The sequence below is a fragment of the Triticum aestivum genome, chromosome 2A, assembly GCF_018294505.1.
Source record: "Triticum aestivum cultivar Chinese Spring chromosome 2A, IWGSC CS RefSeq v2.1, whole genome shotgun sequence".
In the NCBI taxonomy this organism is placed as follows: domain Eukaryota; kingdom Viridiplantae; phylum Streptophyta; class Magnoliopsida; order Poales; family Poaceae; genus Triticum; species Triticum aestivum.
The window spans coordinates 778,457,183-778,484,579 of record NC_057797.1 but is presented as its reverse complement, the minus strand read 5'-3'; the positions used below and the strand labels follow the sequence as shown (position 1 = coordinate 778,484,579).

The following is a 27,397-nucleotide window of genomic DNA, read 5'->3' as shown; positions in this document are numbered from 1 at the left end:
AACAAAAAAGTACACACCTTTGGGAAGAAAAAAAGAGTGTGCTGACCACAAGAACAAGACACACTTTCCGTTATATTTTATGTTAAATATTATTTTGTTCAAGAAAAACTTTGAATTCAAAACATATTGATGAAAAAATCTGGACTTTCTGAAATATTTTAAAAACCGGATTCTTAGGCCCCTAAAAATAAACCTTGCTCCTTCGACCATTTCTCCCTCTTGTCGAGCACCACCTCATCGTCAATGGCCGGGACTTTTCATGAGCATCGTTGCTCACCATTGGAGTTCGAGGTGCATTTGATGTGCAACCATGATCTGTGACGAAGAGCCGCGTGGAACTTCAGCTAGCGAGAGTTACCGGTACCAAACTCACGGTGAAGAAGCTAATGGTTCGAATGTTATGTGTGTGATGGTGAGTGACTAAAGATTTACTAATTTGTGTTGTTATTTTTGCATGCATGCCATGGATGTATATCTTTCTTGTTGCGTACAAATGGATGGTATATATAAGATGCAATGGTTCTACATGTCTTTTGCATATATAGTTTGTGTCCAGGTTGAACCCATGTTTTTGTGTTGTTGCATAAGTTAGTCACTAACTTACCATGCAACCTTTGTTTTCCTTTTGCTTTTCACTTCTTGGGAAAATGGCCTCGCATTATAGATATTTCTACTTCTACGAACCCATCAAACGATTGTCGTTGGCTTTAAAATCTTTAGATGGGAAAATATCTTATGTACTTCGAATGCATATTGGTATGCCACGTGATTGCACATAAGGACCGTCTTGATGAATAGAGTGAGCACATTGTCTTCGTCTTGGACAAATAATCACACCCGAGCAAGGTGGTAAGGCCACAAGATATTGACCAACATCAATGCTATAAAAGATGTGAAAGCACTCCTTCGTTCCAAATAATTGAAGTTCTAGATTTTTCCTAAGTCAAACTTCTGTATATTTGACCGTATCTATATAAAAAAATGTCTATATCTACAACACATCGAAAGTACATTTAATAATAGATCTGATGCAACTAATTTGATCTCCTAGATGTTTATATATTTGGAACAAGGGATAAGGTACTAGGTTAAAAAACTCCACCGTGATGCCAAGCTAGTACATTAATTTTTCTATATACATTTATAACTTAATTGGAATTTTTTTCCTTCAGAAAGAAAAGAAAGGGAAGTGTTGTTGAATATCCATTTCGGCTCCCGAGCTCATCTGATCTCGGTGAACAGTAAAATCAATATAAATACAAAAAAATTCAAAAAGTTCTGCATTATTTTTGCATGGAAGACATTGTAGTGTGTGAGGTCCGCTCCAAATTTCAGCATATTTGGACGTCCGAGCAGCTCTCGGAAAAAATTATCAGTCCGGAGCGGTTAACTTTTTCAAAGTCCCCAATTTTGTTTTTTTCCTGAGAGCAGCTTGGATGTCCAAATGAGCTGAAATTTGGCACAAACATCACGCACTAACACATCTTCCACGCAAAAACAAATTCATTTTTTTATTTTTTTCTAGTATTTCTTTTGATTTTACTGTTCACGCGCAGGTTCAGATGAACTCGGGAGCCATTTAGCTGCTCTCAAATCTTGTAACTAATCCAACCAACAACGTACAAGCAGCATATATATAAGCTAAGCTGGCAAAGATTTTTGTCTCGCGTTGACACTGACACCCAACCGCAAGATTCTGCAGACAGAGCTGGAGCTTACTTAGCTCTGACAGAGTAGAGTGCTGAGGGGTGTAGCAAGATGGCGATGGTGGACGCGGAGGCTCCCTTCCTTACGGAAGACGCGGTCGATGAGCCACCGCTTGCCGGCATCTCCGACTTCCGTGGCCGCCCCGTCAGACCCGTCTACAGCAGCACCTCCGGCGGGTGGCGCTCCGCCCTCTTCGTCGCCGGTATGTACTACACGCGTACGCACCGTCCTAGATAAGCTTTTGCTTTGGTAGCGCCAACTAATTAATCAGCAATGAATACGGGCCGGCCGGCGGCATACATGAAGTGATGGAGGTCGCCAGCGCTTTCGCCTACTACGGGGCCGCTGGGCCACTCCAACGCCGCCGCCGCTGCCGCCGTGAATGTCTGGTCGGGAACGGCCACCCTGTTGCCGCTGCTGGGCGCCTTCGTCGCCGACTCGTGGCTGGGGCGCTACCGATCCATCATCCTCGCCGGCACTCTCTACGTCCTGGTATGGAAACCAAGTAGAAATCCTCCTTCATTTAACTGTTTCTACATTTCTACTTACAGCACACTCGATCAGTAGGCCACGACCTTGAATACTGAAACTCGTTGCTTTCAAATCTATTTAATCTAAAAATAATCGATTGTGTGGAGTCGAATGCAATAATGCAACTTTCAAAAAGGCTGATTTCTCCCACTCAAAAATGGCTGATGTGCCATCAACTAACGGTAGGTTGGTCACCAAGTATGGATTTTTTCTGATACGGATCAATCATGTATGTATTTATTATATAATGACGTGATGTACTTTCCATATATAAAAAAAATAGTTGTATGAACTATCTTTAAGTAGTCAAGGAACAACGGCATGGGGCAATGACTACTTTTTTCGGCGAAAGGACTATTAATGCCTACAGTTCTAAAAGAATAACACTAACAAGGTTTTAGCGTTGCCTCGTGGCGACAGTCTAACAAGTTTATGAGCCTAAAGATATAGTTCAATATAGGCATGTTTGAAATTCAAATTAAGTAATACGTGTTCCTAGAATGGATGTCTTATGATATACCCCCTCCGTCCAAAATAAGTGTCTCAACTTTGTACAACACTTATTTTGGGACAGAGGGAGTAAAACATACCTCAAAATTATTTATTTTCTATTTTTGAATTATGAATTTCTGCTACATTTTAAAGTACATGTCACTTAAATGTCCTTCATGTGTTAGGCTTTACTTATTCTTGGCAGTTCTCCTTTGAAAGATTGACCATGATGACCTTACACATTATAGTATCAATATTTTAAATTTAACATTTTCTTTTGTACAAATTATGTTCTTATATATAATCTTTTTGAACAATCAAACGGGCAGCCGCAATTGCGCACTTTTGGTTTCAAGCCGATGCCCACCTTACCAAAGTATTAGCTTGCGCCAGACATCCTTCGCCAAATATTTGGGTGGCAACTCCCTTTGATGTTCATGTAAAGAAGCTCCCTTTGAACATCCAGGGTTTTCTTTCAGATTTTCCGATCTTTTCATTCCCTTTTTTCAGCCATCCTCGCATGATAAACTCTGGTGACAATATTTCATGTAGTGCATGGATTTGGTACAAGTACGTAAGAAGATTCAAATCCACCTCAGTCCTCAATCATCTCTTGTATCGCGATTCACATTCATGTCTTAACCTTTTTTGGGGTGGAGATCTAGTTGCATGCATTTTGTAGTTGACTGGTCCTGATCATAGGATCGAATAAAATTAGTTGCCAACCAAACAGGTCTATCCATTTTGCCAAATATTTGGTAAATGGCAATGGTTGCAATCCAAATGATTGATTCTTTTCAAATATTTGGTAATTCCCTTGTTTTGGCGATACCAAAATTTTGGTAGGGATATTGGGGCTCAAACCCTACATACCCATTAACTCTAAAGGACCAAATAATGAAGTCGATGAGAATATTCCTAATAGTGTACTAACAGAGTGTCTTTTGTTAAACTTTGAGTATTTGTGCAAGTTTTCATCCTCCATCAAACGGCTCCCTAGCGACAAGGTTTTTCCCGCCTCCCTCTGTCGCTACTGCCGATCTCTCTCATCTCCTATGGCCTTAGGCCATGGAGGCATGGTGGATCCCGACCCTTGACAGCAGGAGCGCTCCTGCTCGGTTTTTATTATGTTTAGGGTTCGTATCCCGCTTTGGAAGGTGAGGAGGCAGCGGGTCCCTAAAGATGGAATAAGGTCCTCCCCACCTAGCCCCCCCCGCCCCGCTCTGATGGAGCATTTAGCATTGGGGGGGGGGTGAGGAGTTGTTTCACCGGCGGATCTCGCGGGAATCGATCGGTGTTTGTCTTTGCTGGATCTTCTTGGACCTGGTCTTCGTTTGGCTGCGATAGTGTGCCTACTAGTTAGATCCTTCCGACATGCAGTTCTCATGAGGCGGGAGCGATGGAGTCGGCGTGCCTTCGGCTCGCTCCAGTGCTTATAATCTTCGCTAGGTGTCTACAGACATGGATGTAATTTCTCTCACATCTAGTATTCTTTGTACTCCCATGTTGTTTGATGAATATATCAGAAGTTTTTCCCATGAAGCAAAAAACAGAGTGCGTTTCATTGCGGAAGACGCCAGAGTTCCTGGATTCCCAAATATTCCACAGAATGGAAAGAGCCACTGATGGCCATAAGTTATTGTCGAGGATGAGCCGGAAGGGGACATCCCAAAGGCAGTCAATGGAGGTGGGCATTGGGAGCCTTACCACATGGACATTGGGTGAATAAGTTGAGTACATCCTCGCAGCGGGCATCACATCTTGGGAAGGATGTATTGTGGATGTTCTTGTGTAAGAGGTTGCATTTTGAATTTAGTGCATCTTTGAAGAGTAGTCACCTAAAAAATTATACTTTGACTCGCATCTTGGAGTTCCAAATAAGAAGGGCGTTGGAGTCTTTGTCCTACTCAATCGTGAGGAAGGAGTAAGCATGCTATTAGGGGAAGGGGTCCGGATTAGGAATCATTCATCATTTCTATCGTTTGGAGCAAAATCATGCAATAAAGATAGCACAACATCTAAATCGAACAAGGCAACATTAGTAATGTGGTTTCGTAGGCTAGACAATAGCCCGTTTTGCATGATCCGTGAGACACCATAAGGGGTTTGTTTGAGGAGCCAAGTATATTCCTAGAAGAAGGTGGTAAGACCATTATTGGTAAGAACAAAGGAGATATGTTAGGGAGTGGGTTCATGGTTGTTTGCGGTTATCTAGATGAAGGAGGGGTTGGTGTGTTTATAAACAATTGTGTGGGAGTAGCGAAGGTGACCTTGCCACCCAAGTTTCCCTTGGGGCTGCCGACATGGGACACTATGGGCAGCATTGCCCACATGGAAGTAGGGCGTAGGCTGATGAGGAACCTTCTAGAACATCCTAGTAGCTTCTAAAACCTTTTGACACCTTTCGGGACACTTCTGATCATCACGGGGACATTCCAGGACTTCCCGGGATACTTTTGAGATCATCCGGAGCACCTTCAAAAGTTCTTTTTCACAATCAATTATCTCCTAGTTCTCTTAGAAACCAATAGTGGTTAAGCGTGAGACCCTATAGGTTTGAAATCATGCAGACATCACCTAGAACACCCTTCGGTCAATAATAATCAGTAGGTCTGGACACCCTTAATAATTCTCGCATATTCACGAGGATCTTTATCGAGCGAACCTGACTTTATCGCATACAATTCTCTTTGCTTCAGGACATGTTATAAAACCCAATGCGAGGCTTTTATTGGTATCCCCGTGATCAACACTTTGATCACTATACCAAGTTATCCTCGTTACCAATTTCGTTCTCTTTTCTGTTTCTTCATTCTTTTATCCCTTTGATGTCAATCACTATGTCTGGCCAGACAATGTTGGATAGAGAAATATTGAGTGGGCCCAAACTGTATCACACCATCGTCAGATGAGCTAATCCCAGTCTTAAACTATCGAGCATTGTGACTTACTTCTTTGGTATACCTGTCATCTACCTTTATAATAACCCAGTTATGGTGTGACGTTGGCAAAATCAAAATTATCCATCTGATATACATGTCTATGATATTCTCATGGTCCAAGGACGCAAGTAAACATAAACACTTCATAGAAAATATCAATAATAATTTATACAACGCGATCTCGCAGTACTTCATAAGTCTGGTCCATCGAACACCACTGATCTCGTAACAATCTGTTCTCATTATTGTCTGCATCCTTGTCACACTGAAAATGCCTATGATCACGTAAAAAGGATCATCAACAATATAAGCTAGTCCTAGAGGCTAGATTATGGATCTTTATGGTGTCTATGTTTTCACATATGCAACTGAGTTTTCCTTTGAATCTCATATTCAATAACCATTGCTATTATATCATAGAAATATAAAATTAATTATGAGCATGAAAATAACAAAATAATCAATTTATTGTTGCCTCTAGGGCATATTTCCAATAAATGGGGAGAAAGGTGGCTTTGTGGATGTTTAATGAAAGACCAATGGCTAGCCAAAGTCATCGAGGATAGTCGTAAACTAGTTATCAACCTCTAGGAGGTGTGGGATATAATCAGCATGTCTTCTGCATATTGGAGGATGGTAGGGGTATGTTAGGGTTGCGGGGTGGGGCGTTGAAGGCCATCTGAGTGGGCTATGATCATTTGGTGTTGTACTAAGTCCAGAAAAATGATGCGGAGGTAGACCGGATCACCTTCATGTAGCCCATTTTGCAGTTAATCCAATTTTCATGGACACCACCCAGGAGGACCACCATTTTACCGGAGGAGAGTGGTGTGTGAATCCAAGAGCACCAGGCTGGTTGGAAACCCATGTGTGTAAGAATGAGGAGAAGCGAGTACCAAACAATGGAGTCAAAAGCTTAATGGGAATCGTGTTTTGAAGATCATAGTGAGTGTCTTCCTGGAGAGATGCCAGGTAAATAAAATTCTCTCAGGTAGACATGCCATTGATGTATCCAGCTTGATCACCATGAGTAAGGAGGGGGGGTTAGGGGGTTTAGACTGGTAGTTAGAAGCTTGGCAATGGCTTTGGGCAGGCAATTTTTGAGAGGGATGTGTCAATAGTCATTGGCAGATCTACCAATGATGCCCTTGCGGAGGAGAATCGTATGTGCTCTATTGAAACCCTCTAGATGGACCATCTGGTTGTGAAAGTCCCAAAAGAAGGGGAGAACTATTTATTTTATGAAGTGCTATTACATTCTATAGAAACCGGGCCCAGAACCATCTAGTGTAGAGCTAACATTGGGGTTCATATGTAGAAAGGCATAGTACACTTCTTAGTTGGACAAAGGGGCATCGAGTCAGGAAAGTTGTGGAATGGAGCTAGGGCAAATGTCTTGGAGGGAAAAACACCAAGAGGTGATTTTGGGGGTACAGATGAGGTCGCGGTAGTAGGATTTTAGAAAATTTACCTTTTGGTCGTGTGAAAAGAATTCGAGGCCATTGAAATTTTACATTGAAGATAATTTATAATTCCAAACAATCATTCATTAATTAAGAAGTACTCCCTACTTTCATGTTTGTAAATCCAGGGCCATCGAGGTCGATTCACTAATATTAGGATGTGTAGTTAATTACGCGCGAAAAACACGCACTCCATGTAGTAGTTATCGGTTGTGTAACATGATCAATTGATTTTTCCATTGCAAGCACAAGTGTTGTCTGCCATTCTACATTAATTAGCTAGAGAGAGAGAGAGGGAGGGATTAATAAGATAAGTAGTTATCTCCCTTGGAAAATGACGAATTGATTCTCAGACCTCACAAACTCGATCAAAGGGAGCACTTTTGGAGATTTCATAGTGGATAAAGTGTTAGAATTATAGCCTAATGGAATTTACTAAAGATGTGTAATTAAATTACCATGAATTTTTGCAATTTAAAGGAAGAAGAAACTTTTTATGATGTAGAACATTTTAGAGATTTTCTGAAAGACAAGGAATTGCCCTATCCATCCATTCCAACCTAAATAAAAAATTGACTACTAACTGTAATATAAGAAACAAGCAGTTTCTATTGTATTTTAGATTATGGTTTGAGAACATACAATTTAAAGTTAAAATGGGTGACATGCAATTGTATGAATTTAAGAAAATCACAATATTATTTCCTAATATCTATGACAAGACATTCATATTTGTGTCTGAGTTATATTCATCTGATGAGCCTAACATCTCATTAAGTTTCTCTCATGTAGGAAAATCATGGAATTAATAAATGCAAGTATTAGACATGTTCACTTAAATTTGATAAGTATCTCACAAATCCCTCTCAGAAGCCGATTGGTAAGGTGTGGGAGGCTTTTTTTTCCAGTCGTTACTAATCTGGTTCAGAATATATCTTCAAATTATACACGTAGAAAATGTTTCTTGCAGTTTTGAAATCTTCTATAACTAAATAGCTAACCCCCACTAATATATTTCTCTCAACATGCAAGCATGCCACCTCATCATTCAACATGCATAGAAAAAGGCCCACCTCAACATGCAACTATGCATATTAAAAATCCACTTTACCATGCAACCATGTATGCATGTAAAATTCCATTCTATTATGCTATTTACATCAAATTCTTATATATTTTTAAAAACTATTATTTCAAATATTGATGTTTTGTGTAACCAAAAACCTCATTGAAATATTGCAAAATATTCCGCAACTACATGTGGGACTTCATCTAGTTGTTATTAATGGGTGGATCACTAAGCAAACGTTGACAACTATTTTTTTACATGTGTAGGGGTATGCCATGATCACTCTAGCATGTGTGCTCACGGCGCAACATCCATCGTTATCGGGTGACACCTCTTCCCATACTTTGTCGCTGCGGGTGGCGTTCTTCTACACCTCCCTATACCTCATCGCCATCACGCAGGGCGCAGACAATCCAAATGCATTGGCCTTTGCCGCTGACCAGTTCGATTCCAACCACCCCAGGGAATGCGTCGCCCGTAGCTCCTTGTTCAACTGGTGGTACTTCTCACTGGCTGTAGGTATCACTATTTCTGTTGGTGTAGTCGGCTACATACAGGAGAACCTTGGCTGGGGAATTGGGTTTGGCATGCTCTGCACCATCATGCTCGGTGCCTTAGTTGTCTTCTTCCTTGGCACCCCTACATACCGCTTCTATGCACCCACTCCCGGTGCTGAGAACCCCTTTGCCCTCCTTGCTCGTAGCCTTGCCGCGCTAGCCCAACATGACAATGCCACTTCGAGCTCATTGCTTGGTAACAAAAAAGAATACCAGGTAGAACAGAAAGAGGATGCGGTAAAAAAGGAGGAGGCGCGTGGCATAGTCATGGTTTTGGGTACCGCCCGGAAAATTCGGATACCGGGCGGTATCCGCGTTTCTCGCCGCCCCACGAGAATTACCAATCCCGGGCAAAAAAATCCATTTTTTTTGAATATTTTGAATTTAAACGCTCAAACTCGGGTAAACTACGGTAGCATCCTTACTTAAATAGTGTTCTTGTATGTGGCGTAGTGGTAAGCAAGTGTTTTGCACCTCCAGAGGTACCTGGTTCGAGTCCTCTTCTCGCAGCTTTTATTTTTTATGTTTAGAACACGCAAGTAGAAAAAGTCCTAAAAAAAGAAGGAGCAAGCTTTTATTTTTTATGTTTAGAACACGCAAGTAGAAAAAGTCCTAAAAAAAGAAGGAGCAAACGACTCGAACTCGCAACCTCAGAGCATCTCCAGCCGTTGGCCCCGGGCGCCTAAAATCGCCGCCTAGGGGTGAGTCGGTGCAAACATTGGGCCTGGGGGCGAGTTGGTCCTCAGCTGCCGGCCCCAAGGCCGCCCGCAGGCGCGTTTGAAAATAAAATTTGTATAGCAAATTTCGGTAAAGTTCGGCGAAACACGATAAATTTCGGCAAACTTGGGCATATATTAGACATGTTCGCCGGTTTTCATTACATAGTAAAATAGATAACTAAACTAAAAGAGAAACTGGCTGATCGCCGAGTAGTCGCCGTCGTCGGACTTCTCCTCCTTGACGCGGCCGTCCCTGGTGGACCCCTGACCGGCGTCGCCAACGCGGGCTGGTGGCGGTGGCGCGTCGTCTTCGTCGCTGTCGCAGATGACGACGACCCCGCCTTCGTCGCGGCCGCGTCGGCGCTCCGCGAAGCGGCGCAGGGCGGCGCACTGGCGCTCCTTCGCCTTCTCCAGGCGCTCCTTCTCCATCGCTATGGAGTCCCTACGCGCCCATTCCAGGGCCGCGTCGTCGTCATCGAGCTCCGTCTTCATCGGCGCAGCCGGCTCCTTCTTCACCGGCGCGAGCCCCGGCTCCGTCTTTGGCTTGACGAAGCGCGGAGGAGGAGCCGACGAGGAGGCGCACCGGCCGCCCTCATTGATGACGATGCCGGCGCTGCGAGTGCGCCAGCCGAGCGGCGTCTCCGCCGCGGGCTCGGCCTTGACGCCGAGCAGGGCCGGAGCACCGGAGGAGTGCGAGGAAGATCGCGAGGAGGAAGAAGAGGAGGAGGACCCCAACCTCCTTGGCGCCCATGGCCCGGCGCGTCGGTGGGGCGCCGGGGCGGCCGCCCTCGCCGGGTACGCCAACGGCGGGTCATTGCCGCCCTCAAGGTGCGTCAGCAGGCCCTCGAGTGTGCGGCCGGGGACGCCCCACCACAGGTGGCGCCCCTCGCTGTTCTTCTGGCCACCGACCACCGGCGCGTCATTGGTGGACGCCAACCGCTGCCGCTGGCAGCGCTCGAAGTACGCCGCCCAAGGTTGTCGGCGGCATACTGGGGGAGGGAGAGCTGGGCGTCGGTGAGGGAGGCGCGGACGACCTCGACCTCCTCGGCGAAGTAATTTGGCTTGGCCACGACGTCGGGCAACGGGGGAACGGGCACTCCCCCGTCGCTGAGCCTCCACCCCGTCGGCCTGGCGCGCATGTCCGGCGGCGCCGGGATGTTCGCCTGGAACAGGAGCCAGGACTCCTGTTCGCGCAGCGAACGGCGGCCGAAGCCGTTGCCCGCCGCCTCGTCTTCGGAGAAATGCTCTGCCATGGCGACGGGCTCGGGAGAGGTAGAGAGGGAGAGGAAGGGGCTGGGCGGCGGCGCTCAGGAGAGGTAGAGGGAGGGGCGGGGCTGGTGTGGGCACAGGCGAGTGAGGCCACCGGCTATATAGCCGTGCCGCGCCCGTGTGAACGTGTGCGAGGGAGGGGAGGCGTCGGCGTGCCGCCCGTGAGGAATCAATGGCAAGGCTGACTGGCGGCAGCCTTGCCATTGATTCCCTGCGGGAACCGAGGCCGTTGGGGGAAGACGAGGCGCCGTGTCGCCGACGCGGCAGGCCCGCGGCTTTTTCGCGCCAAAACAGTTCGCCCCGGCGCCCCCGGGCGCCCCCAGTGCGCCGGGTTCGGCCTGGGTCCGCCGGCGCTATTTTCGGCCCAGGCCGGCAAAAATCGGGCTCCTAGGGGTGCGACTGGGCCGTTTTTTCAGCGCCGGCGCGAGAAAATCGTTTGGGGAGGCCTTCCTAGGACGCGGCTGGAGATGTTCTCACAACACCTCCGACTGGCGTAGTAGGCTTTCCACTGAGCTACTACCTCTTCTCTGTACAATGCCAGTTCAAGTTCTTTCTATATCTAGTTTAGAAGAATTTGAATTCAAAATTCAATTATAAATTTCTTCCGAAATATGTTCGGATTTTTTGGGTAACCGTGGTAACCGTAAATATCGCCCCTCACGAGAAAATTTGTCCATTTTGTTGGAATTAACCACGATACGATCTATGTCCGGCTCGGACTAGAGTCAGTCACCGTATAGGTTTCCTACTAGTTGGCTAGGTTAGCTACCTCGTACACCTATATATACTTATGTATCCCCTGTAATATTGTAACTCAGATCAAAGCAATAAAATCCCAGGAGCGACACGCTCCTGTTGCGATCCATCGGCGTCCCCTGTACCCGTGTGTGTATTGCTGAAACTAGCTCGTATTGATCAGGCAAGCCGGCGGCTTGTAGTCTCATACGTGCGTGTATAGGCTTGAAGTGAAAATCCATCCAGCAGCTAGCTTGGCTGCTTCGTTTGGTACGTGTACCTCTTGCCGTTTGCGTCTACGTACGGCGAGTCTCCGCTGAACCGACCGGAAAGTAATCGGCCGTGGTAGCTTGTATGCGCGCATCGTCGGAAAGTACTCGACGGTTGCGTCATCAAGGTTGGGACTGTACCAACAATTGATATCAAAGCAAGGTTGATCTTCTAGTAATGGAGGATCATGGCGGACGACAAGAAGAATAAGCAGCTGGCGGAGTACTCTGGTGCGGCTAAAGTAATTGCTGCTCCGGCGAGTTCGTCGTATCCACGGTTTGATCGCGAGAACTTCGGGGTCTGGAAGGCCCTCATGGAGTGTGGTCTCCGCGCTAACGAGCTATGGGACGCGGTGCATCCCGGAGGCGACACGTTCAAGAAGAAGGGAGCCGAGCACCGGAAGGATCGGCAGGCGGCGTCAGTGATTTACTCGGTGATGCCGATGGATGTCCTCCAGCACCTAATCGCCAAAGCAACGGCAAAGGAGGTGTGGGATACACTGAAACTCATGTTCGAGGGACACACCCGCGTCAAGCAAGCCAATCTCCAAACTCTCCTAAGGAACTACGAGACTTTGGTCATGGGCGACGATGAGTCCATGAACGCGTTCGCTTCACGGGTGGCAACTCTCGTCAATCGAATTCACGCGCTTGGAGAAAACCTCACTGAGACCTCGGTTGTCCGACGGTTCTTGCGCGCGGCTCCTCCCCGGTACCTGCAAATTGTCACGGTGATCGAGCAGTGCGTCGATCTCGCGACTCTCTCCATCGACGATCTTGTCGGACGGTACAAGGCTCACGATGAGCGGATGTGGTACAGTCTTGGGGATGGGAGGAACGACGAGCTTGTGATGCTCACGAAGGCGCATTGGATCGCCCTAGAAAAGCAAGGCGGATCCAGCAGAAGCAGCAAGAAGAAGGGCAAGAAGCATTCGGCGAGAAAGAACTTCGCCGACTTGGATGGCGAGGCTGCACCTGAACCACCGAGGAGGAAGTTTGACATCAGAAAAGTAAGGTGTTATAAGTGTGGCCTCTTCGGTCACTTCAAGACTGACTGCGAGGAAACACCGAAGCAACGGGCGCTCATGGCCGAGGAAGGAGACGACGGGGATATGATGCTGATGTGCGAGCTAGTGGACGAAGAGGATTCAGATGATCATGATCAACTGGACACGGGTCCGGTGAGTGCATCCGCGCCAGTAACCCCAGGCAAAGTTGTGGTGCCAGAAGACCATGACACAAAGCGTGACAGTATGGTTACGCTAGAAGCAGGCGATGTTGTGGCACCAGAAGACCATGACACAAGGCGTGATGATGTGGTCACCAGGCCCGTACCATGGACATGTGCAGGGTGTGCGCCTGCACAGGGCCCCTAAATCAGTGGGGCCCCTAGATTTGTATATACGTAGTACTAGTATATTTAGTACTCCCTCCGTTCCTAAATACTTGTCTTTCTAGGCATTTCAACAAGTGACTACATACGGAGCAAAATGAGTGAATCTACACTCTAAAATATGTCTACATACATCCGTATGTAGTAGTCATTTAAAATGTCTAGAAAGACAAATATTTAGGAACGGAGGGAGTAATTAGCAAAAATTAGTGCAAAACAGGTTGGATAATGGTGCAGCATGCCATCAGGGCCCCACAATGAATTAACCCCCAACTTGCGTTCCCAAGAGAAGGTGGTGGGACTGCACGAATTAACTACTGGGCCCTTTCCTCACGCACGTCTCTCTTTTTCTCTTCGTCTTCTTCACAACGCAGCCGCCGTTCCTCTTTCCCAGATCGTGAATCAATCTCCAGCTCTTCACTAGCAGCCGCCGTTTCGTTCTCAATCCCCCAGCTATTAATTTTATTGCGATTTCCCCAAATTATCCGTTGCAATGAGCTGTGGAATAGGTAATGTCTACTTCCAATCTCCATCTATTTATTTGGTTGGCGTTCTGTTCTTCTCAACTCTCAAATCGGGCCTGCAAATCAGTGTTTCACTTGACCTCATTCATTTCCAGTTGCCGCCTTGCCGGTCCTGCGACCCGCGTGTGTCAGAATCAAGTGGAGCCTGGATCCCTGGAGGCCCTGCTCGTCATAGAGATTCGACTGCTTGGCAGGCCAGACAAGGCTACGAGTTCTTAGTCGCCAAAGCAACAAGCGTCTCCTCCCTGGCTCCCCCTGATCTGCTTCTCACATCAATCAAAGACAAGTTGTTTCATTCCTTTTTGACCGCAAGTTCAGTTTTTAGTTCCTTATCTGTCGCTTAGTTTACTTTCTGCAATGTCCTCTAGAATTAGAAAGTGCCCGTCAGGATATGAAAAACGTCAGAAAAAGAAAAAAAAGAAACTTGATGAATCTCTGAAAGGTAGTCTTGATGTGTTTTTTGTTAAAGAACCAAAGGTTTCTTCTGAAAATCAGAGTGTAGATGCTAATACTAATGATGTACACGACGATGACTCTATCCATACTGAAACTCAGGGCGAAGAGGTTAATGTTGTTAGTAACATGGATGAGGTACATGTTGAGAATAATAACCCCGATGAAGCAAATCATGGCGATGAAGTACCTGCTAATGTTGATGTTTCTTTGCAACCTGATATATTCGATCCTCGAAATTGGGATGGCCTTGATTCTAAAGCAATTGATAATTTGGTAGAGAAGGGTCCTAAGAGGGCGCCTATCCAAAAGGGCCATAAAGATAAACTTGGTAGGAGATTTTCTGCTGTGTTTTATAGTAGAGGTTTGCCAAATGGAGAAATGTGTGATAGAGAGTGGCTTGTATATTCTAAAGAGCTCAATAGAGTATTCTGCTTTTGTTGCAAAAATTTTGGGAAGGGGCGTGCTAGAGGTCATTTGGCGAATGAGGGATTTAGTGACTGGATACACCTTAGTATCAGACTTAGAGAGCATGAAACCGGAGCTGAACATCTTCAAAATATGGTCACTTGGCATGAGTTGCGCCTCAGGTTGCAACAGAATAAAACTATTGATAGCGCTGCTCGACAACAACTTGAGAAAGAAAAGGACCATTGGCGTAAAGTATTGCTTAGAATTCTCTTGATTGTTAAATTTCTTGCGAAACATAATCTAGCCTTTCGTGGTACTAATTCCAAATTGTATCAAGATAGCAACGGAAATTTCTTAGGCTTGGTTGAAATGTTGGCTGAGTTTGACCCGGTTATTCAAGAACATGTTCGTCGCATAACAAATGATGAAACTCATACTCATTACCTTGGTCATGGCATCCAAAATGAGTTAATACATTTGATTGCTTCTGCAATTAAATCTGAGATCATTAAAAAAATAAAAGAAGCAAAATATTTCACGGTGATACTTGATTGTACCCCTGATGCGAGTCACCAAGAACAGATGTCTTTGATTATACGGTATGTTGAAACATCTTCAAGTTCTGTTTCCGTTGTAGAATCCTTTTTAGGATTTTTGGATGTAAATGATACCACTGGAAAATGACTCTTTGAGGTTTTGCAGGATGAATTAAAGAACCTTGATCTAGACATAGACAATGTGAGAGGGCAGAGCTACGACAATGGATCAAACATGAAAGGTAAGAATCTGGGGGCTCAAGCCTTGCTTTTGAATATAAATCCTAGAGCTTTTTATTCTGCATGTGGGTGTCATAGCCTTAATTTAACAGTATGTGATATGGCCAAGACTTGTGGTAAAGCTAAGGACTTCTTTGGAATCATACAACGTATCTACACAACATTTGCTAATTCCACGAAGAAATGGAAGATTTTGAAAGATAATATAGGAGATGGATTGACTCTGAAATCAGTCTCATCTACTCGTTGGGAGAGTCACATAAATAGTGTCAAAGCTATTAGGTTTCAGATTTCAGACATACGAAAAGCTCTACTGCAAGTAGCTGATGTCGATAAAGATCCTAAAACTAGTAGTGAAGCTAAATCTCTAGCAAATAATGAACTTGGTGATTTCGAATTTGTAGTAGCGATAATCATTTGGTATGATATATTGGCTGCAGTAAATTTGATTAGCAAGGACTTACAGTCAAAAGATATGCTTATTGATGTTGCCATTGAAAAAGTGCAAGGCTTGATTACCTTTTTTAAAGGTTACAGAGACACTGGTTTCACTACTGCAGTAGAAATAGCAAGGGAAATAGCACTTGAAATAGATATCGACCCTGCATTTCGGAAAAAGCGTGAAATTAAAAGAAAAAAACAATTTGATGAGAATCCTGATGATGTGTTAGATGCTTCACAATCTGCACAAGAGTCGTTTAGGATAAACTACTTCTTACCTGTTGTTGATCAAGCTATTGCTTCACTTACTACGAGATTTGAGCAATATAAATCATACGAAAAAACTTTTGGTTTCTTGTTTACTTCTCATGCACTAAACTCATTGGATGATAAAAATTTGAGGTCTTCTTGCAGTAGCCTTGAGACTGCACTTAGAAGTGGTGACAAATCTGACATTGATGGTAATGATTTATATGTTGAGTTAAAGTTACTCCAAGATTTCATTCCAAAGGAAAAAAATATGGGACCTATTGACATTTTAAATTTTTTGAAACGCTTGAATTGTTTTCCCAATGCAACTATTGCATATAGAATTTTATTGACCATCCCAGTAACCGTTGCATTGGCGGAGAGAAGTTTTTCTAAACTAAAGTTGTTGAAGTCCTATTTGCGTTCTACAATGACACAAGAAAGACTTAGTGGACTGACTTTGATAGCAATTGAAAACGACATCTTGGAGAATGTATCTTACGAGGAACTAATTGAAGAATTTATCTCAAGGAATGCAAGAAGGATGTCACGCTTCTGCTAGATAATGTATTATTTTTTAGTTTCTAGAATCACTTTTGCGACAAGATGTTATTCAGAAGATTGTACTATGTACCAACATGATATATAATAGTAATAATAATAGCAATTAGATCCTGTTTTCCTCATTGCCACTTGCTATGCCGAGGGCCCATTTTCTGAGTTTGCACCGGGCCTCCATTTTCCCTAGTACGGCCCTGGTGGTCACACCAGTAAGTTCAGGCGTAGACGTGGTGCCAGAAGTCCACGACACAATGCGAGATGGTGTGGTCGCGCTAGAAAAAGGCGAAGTTGTGATGTCAGAAGTTCACAACACAAAGCAGATCGGTATGGACGCACCAGGAAAATCATATGCGGGAGCGGCAAGCAGCGCGGGCATCTCGTCTGAGGACGGCGTGACGAGCTGGGACATGTCGAACTCATATAGGGACATGGTGCAGACAAACCAGTATCCAGAAGGAAGCATCGCTCGGCCAGGAGGGCTCGAATCAGTCGTGTCAGCTCTGCTTGGTAGCACAGCAAACGCTACGCCGGCTGGAAAGGGTGCTGCACTGAGCGGCCCAGCAGCAACCGTACGTAGCAGCAACGACGGAGGCGCTGCATGGCCTTGTGCAGCTCCGCATGTGCCAGAAGGAGCGGGCCAGTACAAGCTGCATACAACAGCCACATTAAGGAATCCACGTGATGACCTAATGGATGGACTACAAGGTGGGCAACGTCTAGGAAAAATAGACGTGCCTCAAAAGATCAGCCCATCTACTGTTGCAAATTCTCTAGAGAGCAGTTTGGATGTGGCTAGAATGCCGGTAAAGGGAGGTTTGGCAACTTCAAAAGACGTGACGTCTTCGACAGCATTGGAGACAGAAGAACAGCCACATGAATCTAAGGAAGCGCTTCGAATGAATTCGGTGAAGATGAAAAGTAAAGGGCAACGATGTTTGCACATCGAGGAACCGGAAAATTTTGAAGACGCAAAGACGGAAGAGTGTTGGCGTCATGCTATGGACGAAGAGTTGGGGTCGATCCGAGACAAGATACATGGGAGCTCGCGGATCTTCCCAACGGACATAATGCCATAGAGCTCAAGTGGGTATACAAAGTCAAGAAGGATGCGAAAGGAACTTGGTGAAGCATAAGGCAATGCTCGTGGCTAAAGGATACGTGCAAGAGCAAGGTGTGGACTTCGAAGAAGTGTTCGGTCCAGTTACAAAGATAGACTCGGTGAGGCTACTTATAGCTCTCGCGGCTCAAGAATCTTGGAGACTACATCACATGGATGTGAACTCTACTTTTTTGACTGGAGAGTTGGAAGAAGAAGTATATGTGAAGCAACCACTAGGGTACATCAAAGAAGGAGAGGAACACAAGGTATTGAAGCTACACAAGGTGTTGTACGGGCTACGGCAAGCTCCTCAGGCATGGGACATCAAGCTTGACCGTACATTGATTTCTCTTGGATTTGAGAAAGCCCCACTGGAGCATACGATGTATAAGCGAGGTAAAGGCAAGGATCGTCTGTTAGTGGGCATCTATGTGGATGATCTGTTGATAACTGGAGCAGACGAAGAGGTGATTGCAAACTTCAAGCTACAAATGAAGGAGCTATTCAAGATGGCTGATCTAGGGCTCTTGAGTTACTACCTTGGGATCGAGGTACAACAAAAGCCGGAGGGGATCACAATATGCCAGGAGGCATATGCAAAGAAAGTAGTTGAAAGTTGTGGCATGAAAGATTGCAATCCAAGTCATGTTCCGATGAAGCCTCGTCTTATGCTAAGCAAGAAAAGTGAAGCACCCGCGGTTGATGCAATGGAGTATAGAAGTGTGGTCCGAAAGTTGAGGTATCTCACGAATACAAGACTGGACTTGGCCTATTCCGTTGGCATGGTGAGTCGCTTCATGGAAGCACCCACGATGGAGCATTGGGTAGCTGTGGAACATATACTCAGGTACATCAAAGGGACAAAAAACTTCGGTTGTGTCTATTTGAGAGAGAAGAAGGAGATGATGGAGCTACTTAGCTATAGTGATAGCGACATGGCAGGAGATGTGGACGACCGTAAAAGTAACTCGGGCGTGGCATATGTCTTGGGAGGAAGTATAGTGAGTTGGCTACCACAAAAGCAGAAGGTGGTCGCATTATCATCCTGTGAAACGGAGTATATTGCAGCTGCAACCGCGGTGTGTCAAAGCATTTGCCTAGGAAGGCTACTCGGTGACCTCACAGGCAAGGAACCGAAACGAGTGGTGCTCAACATTGATGACGAGTCTATAGTCTCTCTATGGAAGAATCAAATGCATCATGGTGGATGCAAGCACATCCATACGAGGTATCGATACCTAAGGGAGTATGCGAAAGAAAGCAAGATCGACATCAACTATATTTGCACCGATGATCAGCTTGCAGATATCCTAACTAGATCTTTGGGACGACAGAAGTTCGTGAAGATGCGGCGAAGGATCGATGTCCAAGCTGTGACGTGAGGACATCGTGTTTAGGGGGGTGATTGTTGGAATTAACCACGATACGATCTATGTCCGGCTCGGACTAGAGTCAGTCACCGTATAGGTTTCCTAGTTGGCTAGGTTAGCTACCTCGTACACCTATATATATACTTATGTATCTCCTGTAATATTGTAACTCAGATCAAAGCAATAAAATCCCAGGAGCGACACGCTCCTGTTGCGATCCATCGGCGTCCCCTGTACCCGTGTGTGTATTGCTGAAACTAGCTCGTATTGATCAGGCAAGCCGGCGGCTTGTAGTCTCATACGTGCGTGTATAGACTTTAAGTGAAAATCCATCCAGCAGCTAGCTTGGCTGCTTCGTTTGGTACGTGTACCTCTTGCCGTTTGCGTCTACGTACGGCGAGTCTCCGCTGAACCGACCGGAAAGTAATCGGCCGTGGTAGCTTGTACGCGCGCATTGTTGGAAAGTACTCGACAGTTGCGTCGTCAAGGTTGGGACTGTGCCAACACATTCGGAATCCAAAACCTTGGGCATAGTACGGTTGCTGTCAATTTGGGCGGCATGCCTGGCATATGGTGTGGTGTTTGCGCAGTTCATGACACTCTTTAACAAGCAGTCCCGCACCCTGGACCGCCGCATCTTTGGCAGCCTGGAGTTACCGCCGGCGGCGCTTCAGATGTTAGGGCCTGCAACAACTCTGTTGTTCGTCCCTATATATGATTGTGTGCTGGTGCCGATGCTGAGGCACGCGACAGGCACCCCGTCGGGTCTGACGCTACTACAACGTGTTGGCACGGGCATGACATTGACCCTGGCTACGATGTTGGTGGCGGCATTGGTGGAAACACGACGCCTTGAGACAGCACGCGAGCATGGGCTGGTGGACAATATTGACGCAACAGTGCCAATGTGCTGGGCGTGGTTGGTGCCACAATATGTTTTGATCGGGGTGGCAGGCGTGTTCGCGGAAGTCGGGATGCAGGAATTCTTCTACGACCAGATGCCCGGTGAGCTACGCAGCTTGGGCATGTCACTCTACTATAGCGTGATCGGCATGGGCAACTTCATCAGTGGCGCTCTGATCTCCCTGATCGACCGCATCACCAGCCGCGGTGGTGGCGACAGCTGGTTCGCGGACAATCTCAACCGTGGGCACCTCGACTACTTCTACTGACTGCTTGCCGGCCTCAGCGCCACTGAGCTGGCGCTCTTCCTCCGGTGCTATACATTTCTACAGCCACAAGAGGCTCCGCTGAAGCAAGGACCTACCATGTACTAAAAAATGCAAAGCACCTGCCATTCCCTTACAAAAATGTTGTTGTATACTGAAATTTGGGACGATAAATTATGAATGCGTGTCTACAAATCCAGGTGATCGATGAGCTACAAAGAATTTCTCACTCCATGAACTGGGTAGATAGAAATGTATATCCGCATACGCCAGCGCTATATTAATTAATATGGTACTTGGCTTTTCACAAAGCCCATTTCTACATGCTGTTTTTTCTTAACTATCGAAAGAATCCACTTGGTTTGGTCACCGGCGCCACATTAATCGTCTTGGGACTATTAATCACGTGGCATTGGTTACTTACTTGGTTTCAATTTCTGACTGAAGGTGCTCTCCCCTCTCCCCTCCCGACTCGCCCCCCGCATGGGCGGCCGGGAGGCCCCCAGATCCCGTCGGCCAGCCCTCCCCCACTCCTCCTCCTCCTCCCTCGCCGCCGCCCAAGGGCGCGGCCAGGCGAAGCCTGGTCGTCGCTGGCGGCGGCGGGGACTCGGGCCCTCTCGCTCGCATGGGGCTGACGCGGGCCGGCGCCCCCGGGCTGGAGCGTGGCGGCGGGCCGGACGCCACGGCGGATGGTGGTGGCGCCTCGGCGACTTCGCTCCCCTGCGGCAGGAGGCCTCGCGATCTGATGCGTGTCGGTCGCCAGGGACGGCGTGACCGGATCGGATCGCAGCGGCGCGGCCGGATCTATGCCCACGCCTGGGCCTTGATCGCTGGTCTGCCGTCGGCACGGTGGCGGGTGCGACTCGTCGGTAGCTGGGCAGATCCGCCGGGATTCTACCCTTGTCTGATCCTTGACAGCGCGGGCATCTCCGGGGGAAAACCTAGATCTTCTTGGAATCGAGTGATGATGGCGATTTTGCGTCGTAGTCCCTCTTTACGTCATTGTTTTGGAGGGACTAGCGACGTCGGTGGTGCACGTCTGGTGGAGCAACTGCCGATGAAAATCGCGTCGACTACGGTGATGGCGGACGATGACGGCGTCTTAGATGTCGTTCCCTTGTCGAGGCATCGTCGTTGCAGTCTGCGTCATCAGGCTTGGGATGCTCTGGGGGAAACCCTAGATCTGGGTCTTCCGGATCGGACGATGATGGCGTTTTATCGCTTTCCCTCCTGTGGGTATCGTTTTGGAGCAAGTGATGGCTAGGGGGATGGTGGAGCGGTACTTCATCTCACACATTGATGACGGCGGAGATCGGCGGCATGGCGCTCTGGAGGCTCGGCGTCCGAGACGCGGAGATGGACTCGTGCAGGAGGAGGTAGCTGTCTGGCATCATGGTGATGTCGATGACAGAGTGACCAGACAAGATAGAAGCCTCAATATGATCTGAAGATGGACCTGTGAAAGATGGCGGCGACGACACACGAGTGCGTCTGACCAGATTGTGCCCCAGACCCGGTATGTGGCTCGGCTGGGGCTTCCGGCTTTTGATGTTAGGCTTAGATGAGTGATTTAGGTAGTGGCCCAGCTAGCATCCCTTCATCATATGGATAGGAGTAGCGGCATATGTTGCCAAGATTGTGGATTCAGGTATATTGTTTGTAATACTTTATAAGGTCCTCGAGAATAATCAATAAAATGGTTGTATGCATCTCCCAGATGCAGAGGCCGGGGATCATCCTCCTTTTTAAAAAAAAAAATTGGTTACTTACTTAAGTTAGCAGGTTCACTCTTGCTACCTGCAACGACGCTTAGTTAACTGCCGTCAGTGCTCGGTGCAGTGTGCGTATCTTACTTAATCTGCACTTGCCGCCTGCAACGCTTCCTACTTGATCGTAAGTAACTACTACGGTGCAGTTTGAGTATCTATTGGTGTGCGTGCTGTATAATACGGCTTCCCAGTTGCTAGATCCAGTATCGATATCCCCGCTCTCCAAATTCAAATCCAAAACACCTTACTGGACGTCCACTAGCTATGCACCACCACACATTTTATCGAGATCCGTGCAGCAATTTTCCAGAAAGAACACTCAACTCATCACAGTTCATGTCTTCAAGCCCCTACCAGTTTGCAAGGAAACAACTAAGATTTAGAAGATTTCTCAACTGCATACATACATGCAAACATGTTCCCTTTTTATTGACACGACTATGCTGAGCATCATCATCCAATATATCCAAGTCAAGACTCTCCACATGAATTAATGAGGTAAACACTTGTAGAAAATAATGTGAAGCAAATTTTCAGTGACAATCTGGAAAGAAACAGAATTAGCAAACCATGGTTATGTAAGCATTTTTGTTGACACAATCCCTTTTTTTATTGACACAATCATGCTGAGCATCATCATCCAACATACCCAAGTCAGGACTCTTGGTCTCTCTCAACATGAATTAATGAGGGTAATATTTTTAGAGAATAATGTGAAGCAAATTTTGGGTGACCATCTGGAAAGAAACATAATTAAGAAATTAGCAAGCCATGGTTATGTACGCATTATTCACCTAAAATAGAAAACATAAAAAATCCTTTACTACTTCTAATCATCAATAAATAAAACCACATATATTGTGAACATGAAAAATATGCCCACGTCTTCAATCCGCATCAGAGATCATTCACACACAAAACCCGGAGCTGAGAACATTCAATACAAGATTTTTTTTCTTTCAGATCAGAGATCATTCAACGAAAACCCTTCCTTTTCGCCAAAAAAAAAGGAAAAGAAAACAAGAACTCTCCTGTGAGGCTGACCGCAATAAACATCAATACTACTCCCTCGATGGATTTCGATCTAGCCATTTGACGACCACAGCCTCGCGCTAGGGTTCCCCCGCTCCCCTCCCGCCGCCGCCGCCCCTCCCGCCGCCGCCGGCCGTCGGCCCCGCCCCCCGCCTCCGCCCCCTTCCGCCCTACCCCCCCTCCTTCTTGGCCGCCTCGCGCCGCCTCCCCGGGAGGTGGCCGAGGCGGAGCTCGCGCCCCTCGCCCGCGGGACCCCGCCCTCCCCATCTCCCCCCGCCGCCGTCGGCGGGCGCCCCCGGCGCTGGCCCGGGTGGTGCCGGCGGCGGCGGGCCTTCCAGTCCCCGCGCGCCCGTGCTCCCTTCCCGGGGCAGGGAGGCGGCGGCGGTGCAGCCCGGCTTGGCTGCGGTCCGGCGGCCCTGCGGTGGCGGCCGGCGGCCGGCGTGGTGACGGCGCCGCTCCTTGGCGGCGGGGCGGCGTGGTGGTGCCGGGTGGCCGTCGACGCGCCCCCGGCCCAGATCCGGGCACGTCGGGCCCCATCTGGGCCCCTGGGGGCCGGCCCCCCGGCATGGTCTCGTTGTCTGCGGCGCGGTGAGGAGGAGGAGCGGCTCGGACTTGGGGCGTCGGCGTCGATGGCGTGCCGGCAGCAGCGCGAAGGCGGGAGCTTTACGGGCCCACGAGGGCTCGGCCGGGCCTGTGGGCCTACGGGCCTGGTGTGCTCCTGCTATTGCGTCCGGACGGCTACTGTCGCTGACGGTGGAGGTGGGGCCCTCCCGCGTGCCGATGGTGCTGATGCCCTAGTCCCGGCTCTGATTCTTCGTCGTGCTGTTCTCACTTCGCGGTGCCGTGGTGAGACGGCGTGGAGGCCTCATGACTGCGTTGGCGTAGGGTGGTGGTTGGTTTGGTGGCGGGATCCGGAGCGCCCGAGGTGCGGGTTGGGATCGGGGGAAACCGCTGTCGGCGTGGCCGACCCCGGCGCGGTGGCGCCTGTGGGTGCCGCCTGACCTTCCGGGAGGGCGTCGGGGGCTACTCTTCCTATCGCCTCGTCGTGTACCGGGGGAAACCCTTGGCAGCAGCGTCGTCATCGTCGCGATCCTTCTTGGAGGTGTTGATTGGTGCCGGCGCTTCGGAGTCTTGGAGCCTAGTGGATAAGACCGGTGGGCCTAGCGATCGCGAGGCTTCTTCGTTTTTGTTGATCCGCGGTTGTCGGCATTTGTTTCTTTTGCTCTTTCTCTGTTGTTTCTTTTGGGCGTGACTGTGCTGATTCCGCCCCAGCACCTATCCCTGTATGATCCGGTTGGTTGCTTTATATACAAAGCGGGGGGAAACCCTTTTTCGGAAAAAAATACTACTCCCTCCGATCCTAAATATAAGTCTTTTTAGATATTTCATTACCAGAAGCACAACAAGTTATATATGCCAAAAAGCATACTATTTGAAAGTTATATTATACACCAAACGCATACTATTTAAAAGTCCATGATATATCGGAAGCGTTTCATTTTCTTCTTTCATGTGGTGGCGGTTTCCGACCGACGACTTGTCTTCATCTTCCCCAAATCTTGCTCCGACGGCTTGGGATTGCTCAGGCTCTTGCCCAGGGCGAAATCCTCGCTCGGCCTTTCGATGCCGGCAGCGGCGGCACCCGCGGGTGCCACACCCTTCTCGGAAGGGCTGCCATGGGCGTCATCTGTGTCTCTCTTCGAGCAGCGGGGGAAACCCGATGTCCGATTATCCAATGTTGGTCGTCGTGTTGGTTTGTTTTGGGCTTGCTTCCTAGGGCGGGCGAGTTTAGGGACTGAGCATCCCATGTCTCTCTGCTCCGAGCATCATGCCCACGCCTTGTATATTTGTGCCATGCATAGTATCATCTCTTGCGTTCGCAAGACTGAGCCGGTATATCACAGGAATAAATGCGAGCACCAGGATTTGAACCCTGGTGGGCTGGGAATACCACAGTCCCTCTAACCATCCAACCACAGGTTAGTTTGCAGTAGATCTGATTTTTTTTAATATTTTTTTTGAACATCAGTACAGACACAAGCGCTCGTATACACGCGCTGAATAGAAAAATTCCACGGAGGGTGGAATGTGTATATATACGGCCAAAATCTGTTATCGCTCGCACTCTGATCCTAAATATAAGTCTTTTTAGATATTTCATTATAGACTACATACAGATAAAGGAACCAGTTGTAGTGACAGGGGTGGAACAGAGACGGTGCATCTGGTCTTTGCGGGTAGTGCATAGAACTGCGATAGCTGCAGGTTGTAAGTGCAAACAATTGTCATCAACCCTTAATGTATATTGGATGGTTAGAGGATGTCCGACTAGGCGTTGATCGAGCCTCTTCTAGTGGGTGAGGGAGCGAGTGCCTCCATCTGCTATAAAATGGCAGCATCTTGGACGTGAGGAACCCACACTCTCACTCACTCACTCCCTCACTCACTAGAAGAGGCTCACTGAGCTTGGACCGATGGCGTCGAGCGGTGCAATGGTGTTGGCCATGATGGGCCTCCTGGCCGCACTGGTGTGCCCTGCTGCTGCTGCGGCGGCGGGGTTCATCTCCATGCCCACCGACAACGTCGGCGACCACTCTTACGGCGTCCACGCCACATTCTGCCCCAACCTGGAGAAAATTGTGCTCGACAAGGTGGCGGAGGCGCGCAGATGGGACATCGGCGTGGTCGCCGGCCTCCTCCGCATCTTCTTCCATGACTGCTTCCCTAACGTACGTTTGTCCGTGCTCCTACCAACCAACAAGTACTACAGACATGTACATATTACACTATTACTAGTACACTAGCTAGGTACGTACGTACAGTGACCTTGAAAGAGAGACTTGGTGTCTAATCCTCCGTCCCATAATGTCGTTTTTTTAACACTATACTAGTAATAGTATATTGATTACGACATTATAGTCACCCGCAAAAAAAAAGAGATTAATTACTACATTGTAGTAGTACTATTATATTGATTGATTTTGGTGCTAGTATTTATTACCTACTACTCCTACTAGTATTATTTATAAAGTGTATCTTGTGGATCCATCGTGTAGGGCTGTGACGCGTCGCTCCTGCTGGAGCCAAGTCACCTCTACTCCAGCGAGCGTGCGCGGGAGCGTCCCCAAAACCAAGGGCTGCACCAGGGCGCGCTCGATCTCATCCAGCGTATCCGCGACGCCGTGCGCGACGCGAAATGCACGGAAGTATCCTGCGCCGACATCACCATGCTGGCCACCCGGCAAGCCATCAAGCTGTCCGGGGGGCCAGATTACGGCGTGCAGCTCGGCCGGAAGGACAGCATCGACCCCGCCAGGATTGACCAGGTCAACCAGTTCCTCCCCGCCCCCGACGCCAAAATCTGGAAACTCATCGAGGTCTTCCAGAGCCGCGGCTTCGACAGGACCGACCTCGCCGCGCTCTCCGGCGCGCACACCATCGGCAAGACAAGCTGCCCCAACCTCGCCAGCCGCACTGGGGACGCCGCCTGGTTCGTCGAAGCTATCAAAATGAACTGCCCCGGCTCATGGGACAAGAAGCAGGTGCTCGACGTCGACACCCCCGACGATTTCGACCACAAGTACTACAAGAACATCGTGGACGGCAAGGGGGTGCTCAGCACCGACATGGAGCTCCTCAACGACCCCTTCATCAAAGATTTGGTCCACAAGTGGGCTACCGACAAGAACTTTTTCTTTTGGAAGTTCGGCGAAGCCATGGCAAAGATGGCGCGTTTGCCCGTGGGCGGACCAAGTGAGTACCGCGAAAACTGCTTCAAGCGCAACTCTATGAGGGAGACAGTCAACCTCACCGCCGAGGGTTTCGCGGCCTCGGCTTGAGAGATCTATCCAATGGATCACCCGCCATCACCACGCCGACCGCACGCCCTGGCCATGCCATATTATATGTGCATGTAATAAGAGCAATACACCTAACTTATCTTTTGCTTGATTGAAGTTTACCGTATGTACGCCCACCTAGTCTAGAGCCACTCGGCCGGCGGGGCCTTGCTGTATCGTCTCAGTCCAGCAACTATTCCAGCTCCCTGTTTGTTGGGAGTTGCTCTCAAGTTTTATCTTACAATTGTTTTCCATCCTTTAATTAGATTGTACATCTGTTTCTGTCATGAAAATTAATGGAGAAGTAAGATTTTGTTTTGTAGCTGATGGATGAGTAAGTTAATATGTTCTTTTTCTTAAATAGTAAGTTAATCAAAGCCAATGAGAGACCCAAACATATGATGTTTTAGAGCACTGCAAAGAATGTTGTGATATAGACCGAGTGAATTAGAGAAAACCACCATATTTGCGCTTAGGTTTGCAGAAAACACTCTTCTACGAATTTCTATCGAAAAGCACTGATTCTCGGCCTAATCTTTTGCAAAAAACACTAATCAG

At 47.8% G+C, this 27,397-nt stretch overlaps 2 protein-coding genes and 1 pseudogene across 3 annotated transcripts; all 3 read left to right on the top strand.

The window, feature by feature from the left end:
- The first annotated feature begins 1,764 nt into the window (after positions 1-1,764).
- LOC123191168 (protein NRT1/ PTR FAMILY 5.10-like) lies at positions 1,765-20,505 on the top strand (annotated as a pseudogene).
- Positions 13,351-16,738, top strand: LOC123191166 (zinc finger MYM-type protein 5). 2 transcript variants are annotated; one of them, XM_044603953.1, is made up of 2 exons: positions 13,351-13,655; positions 13,766-16,738. In XM_044603953.1, exon 2 carries the CDS (start codon positions 15,306-15,308, stop codon positions 16,560-16,562), a length of 1,257 nt encoding a protein of 418 aa, XP_044459888.1. In that variant the 5' UTR covers positions 13,351-13,655; positions 13,766-15,305; the 3' UTR covers positions 16,563-16,738. The 2 variants fall into 2 exon arrangements, with proteins under 2 accessions (XP_044459888.1, XP_044459889.1); XM_044603954.1 differs by having other exon boundaries at positions 13,356-13,655.
- Positions 20,506-25,408: 4,903 nt separating the features above from the next.
- Positions 25,409-27,161, top strand: LOC123186699 (cationic peroxidase SPC4). Its single transcript, XM_044598415.1, has 2 exons — positions 25,409-25,729; positions 26,057-27,161. The coding sequence occupies exons 1-2, from the start codon at positions 25,475-25,477 to the stop codon at positions 26,837-26,839; spliced, it is 1,038 nt and encodes a 345-aa protein (XP_044454350.1). The 5' UTR covers positions 25,409-25,474; the 3' UTR covers positions 26,840-27,161.
- Positions 27,162-27,397: the final 236 nt, after the last annotated feature.